This window comes from Malaclemys terrapin, chromosome 2 (genome assembly GCF_027887155.1).
Source record: "Malaclemys terrapin pileata isolate rMalTer1 chromosome 2, rMalTer1.hap1, whole genome shotgun sequence".
Classification (NCBI taxonomy): domain Eukaryota; kingdom Metazoa; phylum Chordata; order Testudines; family Emydidae; genus Malaclemys; species Malaclemys terrapin.
Window position 1 is genome coordinate 76,053,315 of NC_071506.1, and position 17,210 is coordinate 76,070,524.

General features: G+C 36.8%; 1 protein-coding gene and 1 long non-coding RNA gene across 2 annotated transcripts in view; one reads left to right on the plus strand and one right to left on the minus strand.

Annotated features, from left to right (window-relative positions):
• Nucleotides 1-445: 445 nt before the first annotated feature.
• LOC128831216 (desmoglein-1-gamma-like) overlaps nt 446-17,210 on the minus strand; it is a 39,337-nt gene continuing 22,572 nt past the window's right edge. The window contains exons 11-16 of the mRNA XM_054017494.1: nt 16,456-16,677; nt 14,722-15,090; nt 10,598-10,746; nt 10,174-10,237; nt 8,200-8,417; nt 446-6,854 (exon numbers count right to left, since the gene is read on the minus strand). Coding sequence (XP_053873469.1) covers nt 5,865-6,854; nt 8,200-8,417; nt 10,174-10,237; nt 10,598-10,746; nt 14,722-15,090; nt 16,456-16,677 — 2,012 coding nt within the window. The 3' untranslated portion in view covers nt 446-5,864. The remainder of the gene's footprint in view (nt 6,855-8,199; nt 8,418-10,173; nt 10,238-10,597; nt 10,747-14,721; nt 15,091-16,455; nt 16,678-17,210) is intronic.
• Nucleotides 4,791-17,210, plus strand: part of LOC128831217 (uncharacterized) — a 53,144-nt gene continuing 40,724 nt past the window's right edge. Inside the window, exon 1 of the long non-coding RNA XR_008443779.1 lies at nt 4,791-4,868. This is a non-coding gene — a long non-coding RNA (uncharacterized LOC128831217). The remainder of the gene's footprint in view (nt 4,869-17,210) is intronic.

A 17,210-nucleotide genomic window follows, 5' to 3' on the forward strand; every position in this document is an offset into this window, starting at 1 on the left:
GCATCCTGAGCATCACAAGCCTGAGTCAAGTGCCCTGGGCTCTGAGACTCAGTGCCACGGGCCTTTTAGTGCAGCGTAGTCATAACCTAAGCGGCCAGGAATTAATTTTCATCCCCATTTTACAGACAAGGTACTGAGAGTTCTGAGAAATTAAGTGATTTGCCAAAGTCCCACAAGAAGTCTATTGCATAGCCAAGTTTCTTGAGTCCCAGGCCAGGGTAACAAGACCACCCTTTCTTCCTAAAGCACTGATCCAGCCATGAACTCCACACAAACAGATCCATGCACAGGTGCAGAGCTACATTGAAGCCTAGAGGGCTCCATACACATGGACTCATTGTAGGATTGGGAACTATGGGAGTAAAATTATCATCCGTTACACCTAGAGTTTGAATGACTTTAAATAAACCTTTAATGAACAAGCTGAAAAGAAATCTGCAATAAATACAGTGTATTTAATATCACTTTATTAGGGCTTTTGAGAAAGTACAAAAATATAGCCAATCAATAGACAATACATATAAAATCAGCTAAACAAACTTACTTGCAAATATATCTGCTAATGCATAATCAATATCAAAAGTCAGTCTACGTAGTAAATGTCAGTTAAACAGCTTCAGAGTTCTTATTTAGCTTCTTAGATAAACTATTTCATTTTATACTTTATTTAACTGCATCTTGAAATACCTATTCCTTCCAAAGAATACCTCTGATGGCCTTTTAAATATCAACGGCAACAAGAAAGTGACTTTTTTATGGTCGTATGATTGTTTTTTTGAAAATATCACAAGTATGTTTTTGTCGTTGTTTCCTTTTACATAAGTTTTCAGTGCAATTGGAATATGGTGTTATTATTTAGGGCCATAGGCTATCCTTGACCTGTACACATAACTCCCATAGATTTGCATGGGGGTTGCTTGTGCAGAAAAGGGGCATATCTGATCCTTTATTCTGCCTCTGTTTTGTTTCTACACTGAAAAGTAATGGGAGGCTTCTCAGTACACTGAAAATTAAGGGGAAATGTTGCCATTTCCAGTACTTCTCTTTGTATTAAATTACAGTCTTCCCAGGGAAGTCACTATATTATCAATATATAGTTGAAAATGATCAGTGACGAATAAAAGATAGAACTTGATGCCCAGATATTTAAATCAATTGTTTGCAATGTTGTATAAAATACTGAAGGAAAGAATGTCAAGATTTAACAGCAAAATATAGTGATAAATTAGATTTTTAAAAATTAAAAATGTACTTTTCTAACAAAAAAAATACCATACTACTTTCAAATAAAACATTTTAAAAGTAGTGCTGGTTGAAATTCAGAATTTGTGTCCCAAGGGAAATTCCAATGTTTCAAAATTTGTTTTTGTCACAAATTGAGTTGAAAAGTTGAAATATCAAAATTTTTCATAGAATGGAAATTTCAGAAAATGATTGATTCAGAAATGTCAGAATGTTTTGTTTCCACTTGTCAAACTGAATTGTTTTATTTTGACTTGATTCAACACTAAACTGTGTCTTTCTGAGTTGCTGCTCATGGGAGTTGTAGTGCCGCATGCCCCTATTCTTTTGTATGGGCTGGCCTACATGGCCGTATCTCCCAAGATGCAATCTAATGGTTCAGCCAGAAGGGAGACTGTGGGGCATCATAGGAAATATCATCCAGAAAGGGAGCTTGGCTCATAAAGGCAAATGAGGGCATGCTAGACAGATTAATGTTGAACTGACACAAACCAAAATGTTTTGATTCAGGTTGACCTGACCCCAAATAAAATATGTCATTTCAATTTTTCTGACTGAAAATCCAAACATTTTGGCATAATTGAAATTTTCTTGTAGAAAATTTTGCTCAAGCTGCGTTTTTTGTCAAAAGACATTTTGAATGAAAATTCCTGACCAGCACTTCTTAAAAAAGCATGACATATTGCAAATGGATATTTGTCTCTATTTTATTATTTCTGTGCCATTCATTGGCTATTACAAGTCAAATTTAGTTTAAACATATAAGAGAAATTATGCTGTTTGGGAATTCATTAGCAGAAAGTATTTCAAGAGTATGGCTATACTATCTCAGACAAAACAGGAAGACTCTCTAATGATATGCTTCATTTTTAAACCGTAAGCATGAGTCTTCTTGAGTTACAAATAATGGGCCCTATCCTACTCCCAATATTAAAAATTCTATTTATTCCAAAAGAAGCAGGAATGAGACCAAAGAGTTAAATCCTGCAGTTCCAAGTCAGGTAGTGCTCCAATTGAAGTAACCAGGCCAGATCCTCTGCTGGTGTAAATTTGCATAGCTCCAGTGACTTTAATGGCATTACACCATTTATACCAGTTGAGGATTTAGCTCATCCTGTGTAAAATTGCAGGATCAGGCTCAAATATAAAAGCTGTGGACCTCCTTCTCCAAGCCCTTCACACTTTAATGGGAATACTTTGTGGGAAAGGCTTGCAGCAGGACTGAAATCTATATATTCGCATTCAGTTTTGCCCTTCTAACTTGAACAGCACTTATGTTGCATATAAAACAACATTATCAAACAACCAAGGCAGAAACCACACTTTTATACAATAATTGAAGGAAAGCAAAATTAAACTAAATATCTCTTAATGAGGATTAAACTATATGCCATTTCCAGCAATAATAAGTCTAGTAAAAGTGTTTGTACAGAATTTTTAATAAACTGAATAATTTCTTACATTTCCAAATGTATTTTTATTCAACAATTTGTAGTAACCTAAAGACTTCCATATCTTACTAACAAAACTTTTTTAAAAAGCTGAAATTACACAGCAAGAGAAATTAATATTCAGAAATGCATTGGTAGTCCAGTTTGAAAGAGAATAATGTTGTTGCTACTTGATCCATGAGAAATCAAGTGTTAAAAAAGTACACTAGAATATTCTTTCATGACACTTCACTAAACATCAAACTACTGTTCTTTAGAAAGAGTTGGCAGAAATTATTAAGAACAAAGAAAGGCAACTACCATATAATCAAAATAGATCCAGATTTTTTAACATTTTTTCCTTTTTTTAAAACCATTTCTATTCCTAGACATGCAAGAGACTATAGCTAGTTCAAAAACTGATACATCATATAACATTCCTGTTCAACAGGGTAAAGAAAGAATACAGCAAATGTTTCTGAAACCTAATTTTACAACTAGTGAATATCATGGGGGGAAAAATATTTTTGATTTGCATAAGATGATTAGAGAAATACTTACACAACACTGATATTTTGCAAAAAATCCTTTTTTACATCAAAATCATCTTTGTTAATAAAAGCTTTTTGATTAGTGAAAAAGACAACATTTGATTTTTGTACTGAACTTTATAGTTTGCAATACTCAGTCATGAAACCATAAGCCTGTGTACAGTAGTAACCTGTTTTCCTTCTTCAATGAACAATCCTGCAATCCTTACTCACACTACGTAGGACTTACTGTTGAGAAAAAATTCATTTAAGTCAATAAAATCTAAGTGATACCCAACTTGAGTGAGGATTGCAGAATCAGGCCATAAGAGACTTTACACCAGCATTAATGTGTAGAATATGTAGCATAACAAGTGGCTTTATAAGAGGTTTGAAGCTGGATACAATACCATGGGAGAACTGTTTTGTGAGGCAGCCTTGGGCTTTATGATAAACTTCAGGAAGCCATTGATATCTGTAGCTGTAATGTCAGTGCAGAAGGCACTGCACAGTGTCTTTGACAATGGGCCAATTTGCATTTCAGAAAGCATATTTTAGAAAAGCCTTTAAATGACATCAGGCTCAGAAACTCTTTGTCCAGATCTTATGAGATAAATCAATCTAGGTAGGTGACTAAGTCTCCTCCCTTTTAACCCATGGGAAGTGATGTCAGAGATCAAGTGATTATTCTAATACAACTCTCGTAAACTCCTCAATAACTTACCCATCAGCATTGAAGGAGCAAAGCAAGAGGGAAAAGAAATTCAGATTTTGTAGCTTAGTGACAAAACAAGCCCCATTAATAATTTTATTGTATTTACACTAAAGTATTGTTGTGTACACTACAGTTACTATACTTTACATATGGTACAGAATTGAAACAAGGTAGCTACTATATTTCAGTATTTTGTTCATTCAGCTTCATGTATTCGATGATGTATATATGCAATTAGTAAGCTATCCACAGAGGCACTAAGCAATGGATAAAAGATTTCCAACTTTTTGTTAAGTATCAGCTGAAATTTGGGGCCAAATTTTTACTGTTTGTATTTATTTAGAATCAAACAAATAGAGATTTTGGCTGAGCTGGTGTCTTGTGGAAAAATAGGAACTAAACACCCAATTTAATTTAGATGATAAAATCCATAAGGACTTCCATGTAGTTTTCCCATTTAACATATTCAAATTCACATTCGAAATACAATGCAAAGTACAGACATGATATGAAATATCTAGTCTCTGTACTGTGTGCTAGCAAAGCTATATTTTCCCAAGTAGTCTTTTCTTCTCCTGAAAGACTTCTATGGCCAAGATCAGAATTATAACACTTTGACTAAACTGCAATTGTACCCACAGAACATGAAGCTAAGATGATATTTTCTTGTGATTTTTTAGTGCAGAGAACTAGTAAGATATAATAAAATACTCAGAATATACTCAGTAATTGGAGATTATCTTCTGGTTAGTAGATGGCAACAAGCCTGACTAAGAACCTCCGAGTCACTGAGGATAGCAGTCATGGCTGATTAGACTATGGTAGTAAGTTTAGTGGAGCCACAGACGTGACTAATAGTTTCATACCCTTACCAGATCAGATGGACTAGATGTGGTGTGTTTTGAGTCAAACCCTTTCGGATGGAAGCCTTGGCATTTACTGAGAAGTGTGGTGAGTAATGAGAATATACTGTATTTTTATGCTTGTAACTGTTTCTATACATTGTATTATGTTAGTGGCAAGGGAATAACTTTTGATAAGTAACTTTTTGTAAAACATATAGTGACAACATGCAATGTAAATTCGATGCATTTGAAAGTGATTAGTTAAACATTGTGTTGACAACTCATAACAATGACCCTTTCCCGAGACAGCACTGCACTATTGCCACACCACATTTGGAAGCGGAAGGGGGGCAGTTAATCAGTCCAAGGCCTTTAATCCCAATTTAAATAAAGGCCAACGATATCACGACAGGTCATAATAGGATAAAATATCTCAGCATGGGCACCATGTGAAATTCATGCAGCTCAATACTATACACATACAGTCAACCCTTCTCACTGACACATTCTGATACTAAGCTCTTTCTCCTGGACCAATTTTAAGCTCATTTTACCTTACCAGAGTAAGTACTGGAAATGGATTTACAAAATGAAATTTTTGCTCTGGATAGACTCTGCGTAAGTCGGTTAGTCCTGAGCCAAATGAACTGTTCAAATTGATCCTAAATATTTCAACACCGCTCCAGTGCTGTTCCATTTTCATATTGCCTGAGAAATATGGCAGAGAAACAGAGAGCAAGCTGACTAATGTATATTAGGAGGGTAATATTTTGAATGAACAATGCTCTCACTCTTAACACTGGCAGTATGCAAAAGGCCACGTTATGGAAGAGGAATCACCATCTGTTTTTAGCACTGCATTTGTAATAATAAAAGAAAATATTTAAAGTTGCTTACCTGAACTTTCCCCCATTGACAATGTTTCTGTGTTTCACTTTGAAACTGGAAAACTTTACGAGATTCTTACTCAGACAAGAATCACAGGAATTTTAGTACTATTTGCTAGTTATAAATAATAAAAATATACTTTGGTATATTTAGTAAGAGTTAAAAATTTCAATGTAAATCATGATCTCTGCAGAAAAATGTACTGATAGAAGCCTTACTGATTAGCATACTGTATTGTGCTGTATTTTGTTACCCGTCTTCGAGATGTACCAGGGGAGACGGATCCAACTGTCTGGCTAAGATGAGTGTCAGCGCTAAGCATTTGACCAGTCATGCTGCTCATGCCCCCCATGCCACTCATGCCCCCCATGCCGCTCACGCCCCCCATGCTGCTCACACCCCCCATGCCACCCATTCCCCCCATGCCAGGGCCAGACACTACTCTCTCTGTAACAACTACATTATGTGCATTTGATAGCTCAGAAGGAATAGTTAAATTGCCTGGCAGACCGGAGGCAGGTCTAATCACCCGTTCTGTCACCACTACATTTGATGCATCTGCTAGATCAGGAATACTCAAAGAAGGGGGTAGCCTTGAACCAGGTGCAATTACCCTTTCTGTGACTACAACATTTGCCCCATCTGTTAGATCAGGAATATCTAGAATGCCACGCAAATCAGAGGCAGGAGCAAGCACCCTTTCTGTTACAACAACATTTGATGCACGGAGAGGATCGACACTAAGTGTGGGTGGTTGAAAAGTTGAGCCGGATGTGTAGGTCTCAGTCACCATTACATTACCATGGAGCAAAGGATCAGGTATAGGCCTTGCAGGCTGTAGGGTAGAACCAGATGTGTAAGTGTTTTCGGTAACAATTGTTGTACTACCAACAGGGGGAGGCATAGATGAAGATTCATTAACGATGATCGTAGTTCCAGGTGGTGGCAGCTTTAGATCACTTTCGATATTGGGAAAGGTAGCACTAACACCTGGAATGGGTTCGATGACTTTGCCTAAACAGATTTCTGCCAAGGTCTTAAATTTTGGTCCTAACGTATCTAAATAGGTGTCATCGATATCTTCTCCAATAAAACTGCAGCAGCCAATGGAACCAACAGGAGTACCTATTCCTTCATGATCATATATTAGTAGACAATCATTTGCTGGTCGGCCTTCATCTTCATCTGCATAGGCAAATGCTTTCTGAAGGAGAAAACGGGAAAACAGAATTAGACTGACTTTTTTCTTTAGATCGGATGAGATCCAATATTAGCAATCTTTATACTGGTGATTTTCACAAGGCATTTAATGGTTTAGTGTCAAAAACAGGAGGAAGAGATGTTGAATATCTGAGGCATGATTGGAGGGATCATTGTGATTTGCCTGTTAACAAGTAGGCCCCTGAACCTTTGGTCATGGTGCATTATCTTCCATCTATTGTGCCTCTTGCAGAAGAGCAATGTTTCAAGTCGGCCAGAACTGAGGTAGCTGATTTGTGCCCTGTGGGTCTTCATCTACCAATTGTAGATTTCTAGCATGCATGAACTCCCAGGCAGAATGTGACCTACTGTGATAATACTGCAGAACACATGTGACTACAACTACAAGTGGATAAAAGCAGTGAGAAAATGTAGTCATTAATATTTGTGTGAATTTTTAATAAAATGTCTACTTATCAGTATTTGTCACCCTTTTATGCTTGCTTTCTGTGAACATTTAACCTCTCAAGCTTTTGCTAAGGCAAGTACTTATGAAGAATGAAATTTGAGTTCAAATATCCACCGGAAATGAATTTTGATAACATATTTAGTTATAACATTTGAGACTCAAAGGTCATGTTGTTAGCTAAAAACATAGTCCCATGATACTGTTTCTGTTCCATATTTAAATGACTTATGTAACTAATCAACATGGTGCAAACTGAATTTTACATTTGAATATACAATTTGCATTTCACACCATGTTGGTTAGTTACCTTAGTCATCCATTCAGGGAACAGAGACAATAAGAAAAGAACAAGACAGTGTGAAGTGATAATATTCACAATTCATGAACTATGCACTAACCATGCATTATTTGATGAAGAAATTCATGAGAAATTTTGAATCAAATATATATTCAAGAATTTCATGATCTATTCATAAATAATTCACAAACAGAAAAAAGGTGACATTCATCAAATGCATGAGTTGCTATGAGTTATTTACCAGCTCTAATCCTAACCAAGGCAATGATAAATCATTTTAATAACCAGTTTGACAATTAATGAAAATGTTCACTGTATCCCTCAACAAGGGGACTTTAATGCAAAATGCTATTGAGCATTCAGATTTATTATATCAATAACACATAAAGCAATTTCATTTATCATTCCCTTTTTTTCTTATCAATGTGCACAATGGGCTTGATTGTCCTCTCAGTTACACCATTTTATACTATGTAACTCTTTTGATTTCATTGAAGTTACTTGTCAGTTATACAGGTGTAAATCCAATTAGAATCTGACATTATATAGACAAATATATTAAAAATCAGGTAGAAAAATTACCTCCGAGAAGTAGCTGTCTAAGAAAGCCATATTCACTCCTCCTTCTCTATACTCTCTTAATGTCCCTCCAATTGACTCTTTTTTCCCCATTGTTCCATAGGCAGTAGCTGCCCCATAGCTGTTAGTTGTTCCATAACCTACAGCTGTTCCGAGCCCTGTAGTTTCTTCAAGTCCTGAAGTTACCACTGCTCCTCCTCCATATGTATTTGTATAAATGTCTGAAAATAGAAAACAATATTATCCTACAATACACTGTGAGGAAAACTTTCACTGAAATTAATTGCTTACCGTTTGATTACTACAAACATTAAAAAAACAACAACTAGTAAACCATCAATTAAGGGCAGTTTGGGCTAGTGTCATTCACAGATTCACACAAGCATGTGCTATAGTGCTAAATAGTGGAATTGCAATAAAAATTAAATGCATGCAAATATACACTTACAATCTTCCTGATTTTCTGTAAAGTTCTGGGCCTGTATTTGCATAAACAATACAGAATATGCTTGAAAAAATCCTTGATTTGCATATGCACATGATAGATGACTATGTAGTCATGTGTGTGCATATATCAGGGACTTGCATGAGTATGTCTGATATTGTACTTTAATATATGGACATGCATAAGTGTGCACCTATAATCTTACTGAAAATCAGTCCCTATGTTTACTGGATGTTAAGAATAGAAAGACCCTTCTGCCTTTGCTGTGCATAATTGTTCAAAAGCAGTGTTTCTGGGGGGAAAATAAAAGGCAATAGCTAAAGTATATAAATATAGTATTCCTAATGCAGAATGAAAAATTCCTTTTAAAATTCTGTATGTTGTGTGGAATTTTCTTTTCTCCAGAAGTCTTTATATGAGATCAACCAATGAATTGGTCTCAAATGTCAACTTGTACTAAAACAATTAGTTGCTCAGTCACTATTATCTTGACTATGACTGTGGTAAGTTATACCCAAAGGCCAAATTTTGCTCTCATTTATACCCAGTCACCTTTGTTGATCTTAACTGATGTTCGAGTTTGGCCCATAGGCTCTTGCAAGAGGACTGAAGAGAAGGATTGGAATGAAGTTGCAAATGTCTTAATCCTATAGTCATTATTCTGGCAAAGCTCCCCTTGACATCAATGAATAAAAGTTCCCATTCTCAGAACCATAAGATTTCATCTTTTGATTTATCTTGAGGGTAACAAATTTTTTGTCTATAAATGGCCATCATAGAATACGATTTGTGGAAGGGAATTCCTTGCTGGCATCAACCTAGTGGAGGTTGCTGCTGTGTTGGCCATCCTCACCTCATGCTTTGGCATAGGGAGAGTACTGGGGGAAGGAAGAGCAATGGTTACATTGATTCTCCACGGGCATAAGATCTCTAAGGGACCTTATAGCAGAGGTGTAAATTAGAGCATCACAATGGCTGCTCTAGCGGATGTTGTGTCTGGGCTGACAAAGGATCAGGGAGCAGAAACTAGCTCCCTGGCAGTCCCCACCCTCCTCGGTGCTAAACATTGCTTAAAGTCAGGGAAGAACTGAACTCTTTAGCTATTACTGAGAATTACATTATTCCAATACTGAACATGATTTTTGCTTATATTTCTTATGCTGTACCTGAAATAGTTAATTTTGATGAGGAAAAAATAATTTGCTAACTGGAATGTTAAAGCAAGATGTATTTGGGCTTGAAAGCATTGGCAAATATTTCAAAACAATTATTTCTTAAACACATAGCTAAGGCCCAAATCTACCTGTATCTAAGACTTAAACCTTACTCACGCAAGTAGCCTTTTACTCACATGACAAATCCCACTGACTTCAGTGAGACTATTTGTATGAGTAAATGTTCCAGGATTGGGCCCTTGCTTGGAAAAGGAAACCTTTTAAATCAGATAATGGCCTTTTATATCAAAAGGACATTCCATGCTGAAAGATGGCTCTCTGCATTACAAAACTTAGAGAAATTCAGTGTCTACTTACCAGAGGGGTCAACAAAGTCACCTGCAGTGGCAACTGATTTTGATGCATTGATGCCTGTGATAGCCTGGAAAATAATATTTCAGCTATTTAAATATGCACTAAGATCACCATTTGGGGTGAATTTCCATTTTTTCTCTTTTTTTACCTTGCTCATTTTTTTAAATTTGTAATTTACAAGAAGGAAAGGTCAGCTGTAATACTTTACAAATTCTGGGCCTGATCCTGCAACTTTACTCAGGTATTCACTCAGGCGTCTTAAGTCCTATGTAAGTCAATGAATAAACTTGCATGTGTAATAGTTTGCACTATCAATTCCTTTATTTAAAAAAAGACGCAGCACCACAATCACTGTCCCAACTCTAGGCATTACAATAGAATTAATTCTAAGTACAAATAACTGTGTTTTTACAAACTATGGACTGACCATGTCTTCAGGATGTGCTCCTTCTATTCCCCATGAATGAATTGCTCCTTCTGTGCATTCGGGTACAGGCTCAAATCCAGCCCCAACGCCACCTACAGGTCTAGCTCCATAACCACAACAGTCACTCATTGCCATCAAAATTGGAAACACTAATGGAGAAAGAAACAAAAAAGTAAATCAATTATCTTTTTAAATGTATTTCCATCTCTGATATATATCTACATCTAGATCTAGTTCTTCAGATGTCTGTTTCCTCAGAGGGCTGGTGATCAGCACTTTCTGAAAATCTGACTCCCTTAAGATGTTTCAAGTTGAGAACTCAAAAACTGGGACACTCAGAATCACTAGTGACTTTTTGAAAATGCACATATTATTTTGTCATCAGGAGAACTTCTGCTCCCACTTGCAATGGAGTAAATCTGGAGCAGAGTGGAGTTACTAATCCAGATTTACTCCAGTATAACTGGGAACAGATTTTGGTCCATACAGATATATCAGTAACACTTTAAAACCAAGCAGACTCAGGTTCAGGGTAACTTGAATCTACACGTATGAGCAGACATTTTCCTCTGAAGTCATTGTCAGAGCCTAAGCAAAAAGAAATTAAGGTTGCCCTGGCAACGTTAATTCAGCCCTCTTACGTATATGCATTATGAGACCATCGTTAATTACATGATCACATGCTATAGTTTCCAAAGGACCCTGCCTTATTCACCGAATGGGTTTATCTGAATACATCACAAAGATTATGGAGGTGGAAGTATTATCACCACTTTACAACTGGAAATACTAAGGCAGAGAGAGAGAGAGAGATTAAGGTCAAAATATCCACTGCTTTTGGGTGCTCAATTTGAAGACCCTCAGGCCTGATTTTTCAGGGTACTTAACAATTTTATATGTTCAAAGTATAGCTCCAATTGACTCCAGAAACCTGTAGGAACTCCATGGCAGAGACCGGGATATAATCCACTTCTCCAAGGCAGCATTCAACTGCCTTAACCATGAGGCCCTCTCTTCTCTTCTTAAAAGCTCCTGCCTCCTTCACTATATACCTTCCAACTTCTAAAATGCATGAGGCAAGAGTTCTACAGATAAGAGACTCATTCATGACACAGCCCTGACAATCCTGTGCAATGAATAAGGCAGAAGTCCAGTGGATAAAATAGTATGTGATCACGTAATTAAAGATTGTAGCATAATGCATATGAACAAGAGGACCAAATTAAATGTTCACAGGCAAATTTACTTCTGGCATTTCCTAAAGTCTGAGTTTGACTTTGCAACCTTAACATTCTTTTAATGCAGTTTTAAAAATGTTATTTCCTAGGTTTTTAAAAAAGCAAACTGAAAATTTCCATCATGTGGAACCATATGGATCCCAACATGAGACACCAATAGGGTAGAGACCTCTACCACATCAGACCACAGCACATACCTCTACCACTTGAGATAACAAAGTCAGTGGTTGCAGTGGTAGGTTATCCTCTATGTGGACCAGCCACTAGAAGGGGATGACATACATACTTGCCAGTGGGTTTCACAGCTATTTGCTTGACACCATGTTGAGACTCAGGAATAATGGGTTCAGTTCCAGGTTCTGGAGGGGAGTGTGCTCTAATGGTTATAAACCCTTCTGCCCCTGTGCTTCCAACCTGACCCCCTCTTGCTCCAATTCATTTGGCACATGTCTGTCAATCTCTGCTCCTATATTCTCCTACTCTGTTCCTCTCCAGCTCCCTGGCTCCTGCCCCCTCCCTCTCTGTTCATCCCTGCCCCCATGCCTCCTTCCTTCAGCCCTTTCTGAACATATCCACCTCCACCCAATAGCTCCTACCCCCATCTACTCCAGTTCCTTCCCCCCTCCCCACTTTTCTCTTTCCCACTGCTCCTATTCTTCTTTTCTCCCCTTCATTGCGCCTCATTCCAGTCAGGTTGCTTCTTCCTTTTCCTCTTTGTTCCCTGAGCACTAGCGTGGGATGATTGAGAGCAAAGGAGAGTTCCCATGAAGCTGAACATAGTGGACTTCAGTTGCCAAGAGGTGCAACTGCAGGAAAAGTTCTGCTATGGGCTCTGCAGTCCTGGACTGAAACATGCCCAGCAGAGATGGAATCTGAAGAATTTAGCCACCAAACTCTTACAAGTCTCTACTGAGCAAGTGAGAACTGTGATTTTCAGAGGCTTATTACTTGGCTAAATTTGCTCTGGTTTTCATGGGGACAACAAAGCATGGAAATGCTAGAGCTTCTCAATCAAATAGTTATAAGAATATTTTAATATCTGCACAACAGTGTATTTCCCTTAACCTAATTCTCAGAAACAGCTGAATTGTTTTAGCTGAAACTTTCAATGACAACAAAAATAAATCAGCCTGAGGCAGAAACCTGGCATGGAAAATTTCAGCCTGAACAGATTAAGTTTGGCAAAATTATAAGCAGGGTCTTAAAATGGAAAGTGTCAGACTACCTTAACTATAGGTGTTTCTATGGTGGTTCTTATAATTATAAATAGCCTCATCAGTGATTTGTATGTGAAATTTAGGCATTTGGGAAGACACATGAAACTCTCAAAACCTGGGGACCAAGATACATAAGATGTAGTCTATTTGGCCTCACATTTATGACCTTCTCTTCCACTTTTGGTTCCCATTGATTTGTCCTGTTGGCCTGATGTTTGAATAGGATGGTTTTCAACATGTTTTTATTGTGCTTTACTGAATTATTGTACTCCAAGAATCTTGGTGAGAGAACACTTTATAAATAAATTGATTATACTGAAAACCACAACAAGGAAAATACATTTCCTGTTTGGAAAATTGAATGTTTAAAGCCAAGGAACAGACAAGTTAGGGATGGGGGATTTCTTTGGCCATGACCTACAAATAAATAACCTGTAATTTCTACTGACTTTCAGAGGAGTAGTAAAATGCAGGGCTGTGGGTTATACAAAGTGGGTTATATAAAGTGCCTTACAACAATGGGCCAATGCAGCCAGGTGATGCATGAAGGTCTGCCCATACATATCACATTACAAGATTAAGGCCATGGTTTACCCTGACAGCTATTGATTATGGAGGTGGTTTTTGAAGGCAAAAATGGGGCTGCTAGGCGCATAACTTTCACTGAAAGTGAATGGGTGCCTAACAACTATTTTTATCTTTGAAAATCTGCACCTATTTTTATTTGCCCAATTGTAATCAAAGATTTAAAAATAAAGTTCTAAAATGGGAAACAAATTAAATTCCTACAGTAAATGTAGCCAATATTTGTGAATCAGACCATTTCAAAATGTTGTTAGACGGACATTCAGAATACTCTTCATTTCATAACATGACCAGCATGTTAAGAGCGGTCATACTGCTGAAAATTGTCACCATTTGTGATTCTGGCATTATGGGAGGTCATTTCTAAAGTTCATATACCACTTCTACTGCTGAAACACGACAGTGTGGATGGATTCATTCTTTTCCTCCCCAGATCACAACTTCCATTGTTTGAAAAATGAGGACATATTTAAATAAGTGATGTATTCTAGTTGTTCTCACAGAAAATATTAATTTTCATCAACATAATGAAATGACTTCTACATTAGGGCCTTGATCTTGCTACCATTGAAGTCCATGAAATTTTTTGTTCTGCCTTTACTGAAACCAGGATTGGGTTCTTATTTATTATTTTTTGGTTTATTTTCAGTTTAGCATCAACCGCTCTTTTTAGAAATGTTTTGAAATAAGGAGGCTCATTTATGTTACTGAGATAAATGCAAGTTGTGGTAAAGTTTTAGAGCCTACTTTTGCCCAGATTTTATTGACTCTTGATCCTAACCTCCACACTTCTTTCTGATCCTGCCTAAACTCCCATTGACTTCAGTAGGAGCAGCGTAAGATCCTTATTCTGATAAGGGCAGTGTTCTAGGAAAAAGCTATATATAAAAGGACAGAAAAAATAATTTCTGAATAAACTACATGCAAAAATTCATATTATTTAAAGGATGCTTCTTTTTTTCCCACAGAGATACTCTGTGCTTCTGTGTTTTAATAAAAAAAAATAAAAAAATATTTTGGAAGAGTAAAACAGTACTCTTTGCATAGAGAGATCATTAAATAGCATACCTTATTGAATACTTACACACAAATATTAAGCCTCCAAGAAACATCAGAGCAATAGCAGCACCACCAAGTGTAGTTATTCCACCCTGCCGGACTCCAAAATTAGGATCTCCATAAACATCAGTATAATCAGAATAAGGTTCAACAGGTATAACAGTACTACTAACAACAGTGATCAGACCATCATCAATTGTCACATCCGGCATGTCATTGGTAACATTTCGTTGTGTAGCACCATTAGTACATATTAGGCGGCTATCACAAAGACAGGCTTGCAAAAGAATTCTCTGTGGTCGTTGACATCTTCTGCCTTGGTTATCTATCATATGGACATAGACGTCATAAATGAAAAACTCGATATTTTGAGTGCTCAGTTCTGCAGAGTAACCTTTGGGGAAACAAAAGAATAAAAGATGATATTCTCATGCGGAACGCACCTGTTTCTGCCCTGCCTCTGCTGCTGACCTGCTCTGTGATATTGGGCAAGTCACTTCACTTGTCTGTGTTTAAATGGACAAGACAGACAAAGGATAGAAGCGAAAATAGTTCTTTGGGACAATGATTACTCTTACTATGTATTTGTGGAATTCCTATTACATTGGGTCCTAGATCCCAGTTGGGGTTCTGGGTGCTATTGTAATATAAATAAAATAATGTATATTCAATTCAGAATTTACACTGTGTTGTTTGGTGTAACATGGTGGCAGGTTCTCCTATGGACCCACCTTCTTGGCAGATTTTGACTCTGGGAGATACTTAGTGAACCTTGACTGTGTTGCCAGTGTGGTTTATTAACTCCACCCTGGATACAAGGAGGTAGGGGCACTCCTCTGAAAGATAAATCTAGGGAGTTGGGTATGGAGATTATTTTGAAGTGACTTGTTTATAGCCCCTTCCCCCACTCCCCAGAAAGGGGGTGATTTGACCATATACAAAATATGTGGACTTGTATTTACAGCATGGTTGGAACACCACTTGCTAACAGTCACTCTTTAAGTCATGTGATATTGTTTCCAATCCCTGGTTGGATGTCTTACATAGCTAACTGAAAGAGTAATCTGTGACTATTACAATATAAAATAGAATCTGAAAAGCACATTGTAATTTATGTAACTAATGTATTAAACTAATGTAGGGGACATTCCTTCCATTAAAGTCAGTGGCAAAAAACTGCAATGGATTCAGGATTGTAGATTGTAATACAAATTGTATTTGCAATTCTAATATACTCATTTCATAAATCAAGTATTCTGTTGAGCAAGAAATTCATGGATAACATATAATTAATACATTTGGGATTTTCATGACATGTTCAGAACTCTTTGGGCAATTGACAAAACAAACAAAATAATTACAAGATTAGCTTTAGACCCTCTTCAGCTATATACCCTGTACACCACAATTACAGTGCAGCAAAATAAAATCAAAAGCATAGCTGTCCCGTGGAATCTTCATATAGGTTTATATTTTAAAACTAATACATTTTAGATAAAATGCAAATAATGAGCCTCTTTCTCATCTTACACAGTTGAAAATCAGGAGCAACTCCAGTTAGTCAATGAACTATACCTATATAAAAACTATGCAAGTGATATCACAATGAGGCCCAATAACTGTATTGTTCATCTTAATTTCTATTAGATGTTTGATTTTCATTGTCGTCAATCTTACACATAAACAAGCAAGCAAGAAAACCCTAAATGAGTTTTTATTTCTATGACTTACTATGTTATAAAAATTTAACTTTACTCACCATCTATTGGTCTAATACTCCATGAACTTCTTGCAGGCTGATTAGCTATGATAAATGTAAAGGGAGGACTATATGTATCACCATCCAGATCTTTTGCTGTGATAATAACTCTTGGAGAACTCATACATACTTTTCTCATTTCAGTACTAAGAGTTGGACAGTAATAATTGGAATCGTCAACTACAAGCACAATGGTACCAGTGGAAGTTTTTGCAGGAACATCTGTCAACAATAATTGGTGTTAAAGAAGTATTCAAGGGGTTGTAAATGCCTGTCAAAACATGCACAACATTTATTTCTCTTTTATATCACTGTCTAAAATACTAATGCAGTAATACAGATAAATAATGCTAGCAATTTTCTTAAAATTTTCTTACAATTCAAGAATTAAATTTCTAACTCAACCCAAGCCTAACTTTATTTGTTCACACATTGATGGCGTGCTAATTAAAGTGAAGGGGTCCAAATCTGCTCTCAGTTACACAGGTGTAAATCCAGAGTAACACCATTGACTTCAATCGACTTAGTGCCCATGAAAGTCTCAATGAAATCAGTGGGACTAGTTGCATGCATAAGTAAAGATTTGCAGGAATAGACGTCACTTTGGACTTCCACGGATGTAAGTGAAAACAGAATTTGGCTTCACAACTACAGGTGGTTGAATAACGGGGAAAAAATGCATGTGCATTTGTTTCTAATTATTTTTTTAATTATGGGAAATTTTCAACATTTTTCCAACTCATTGTTCACAACTG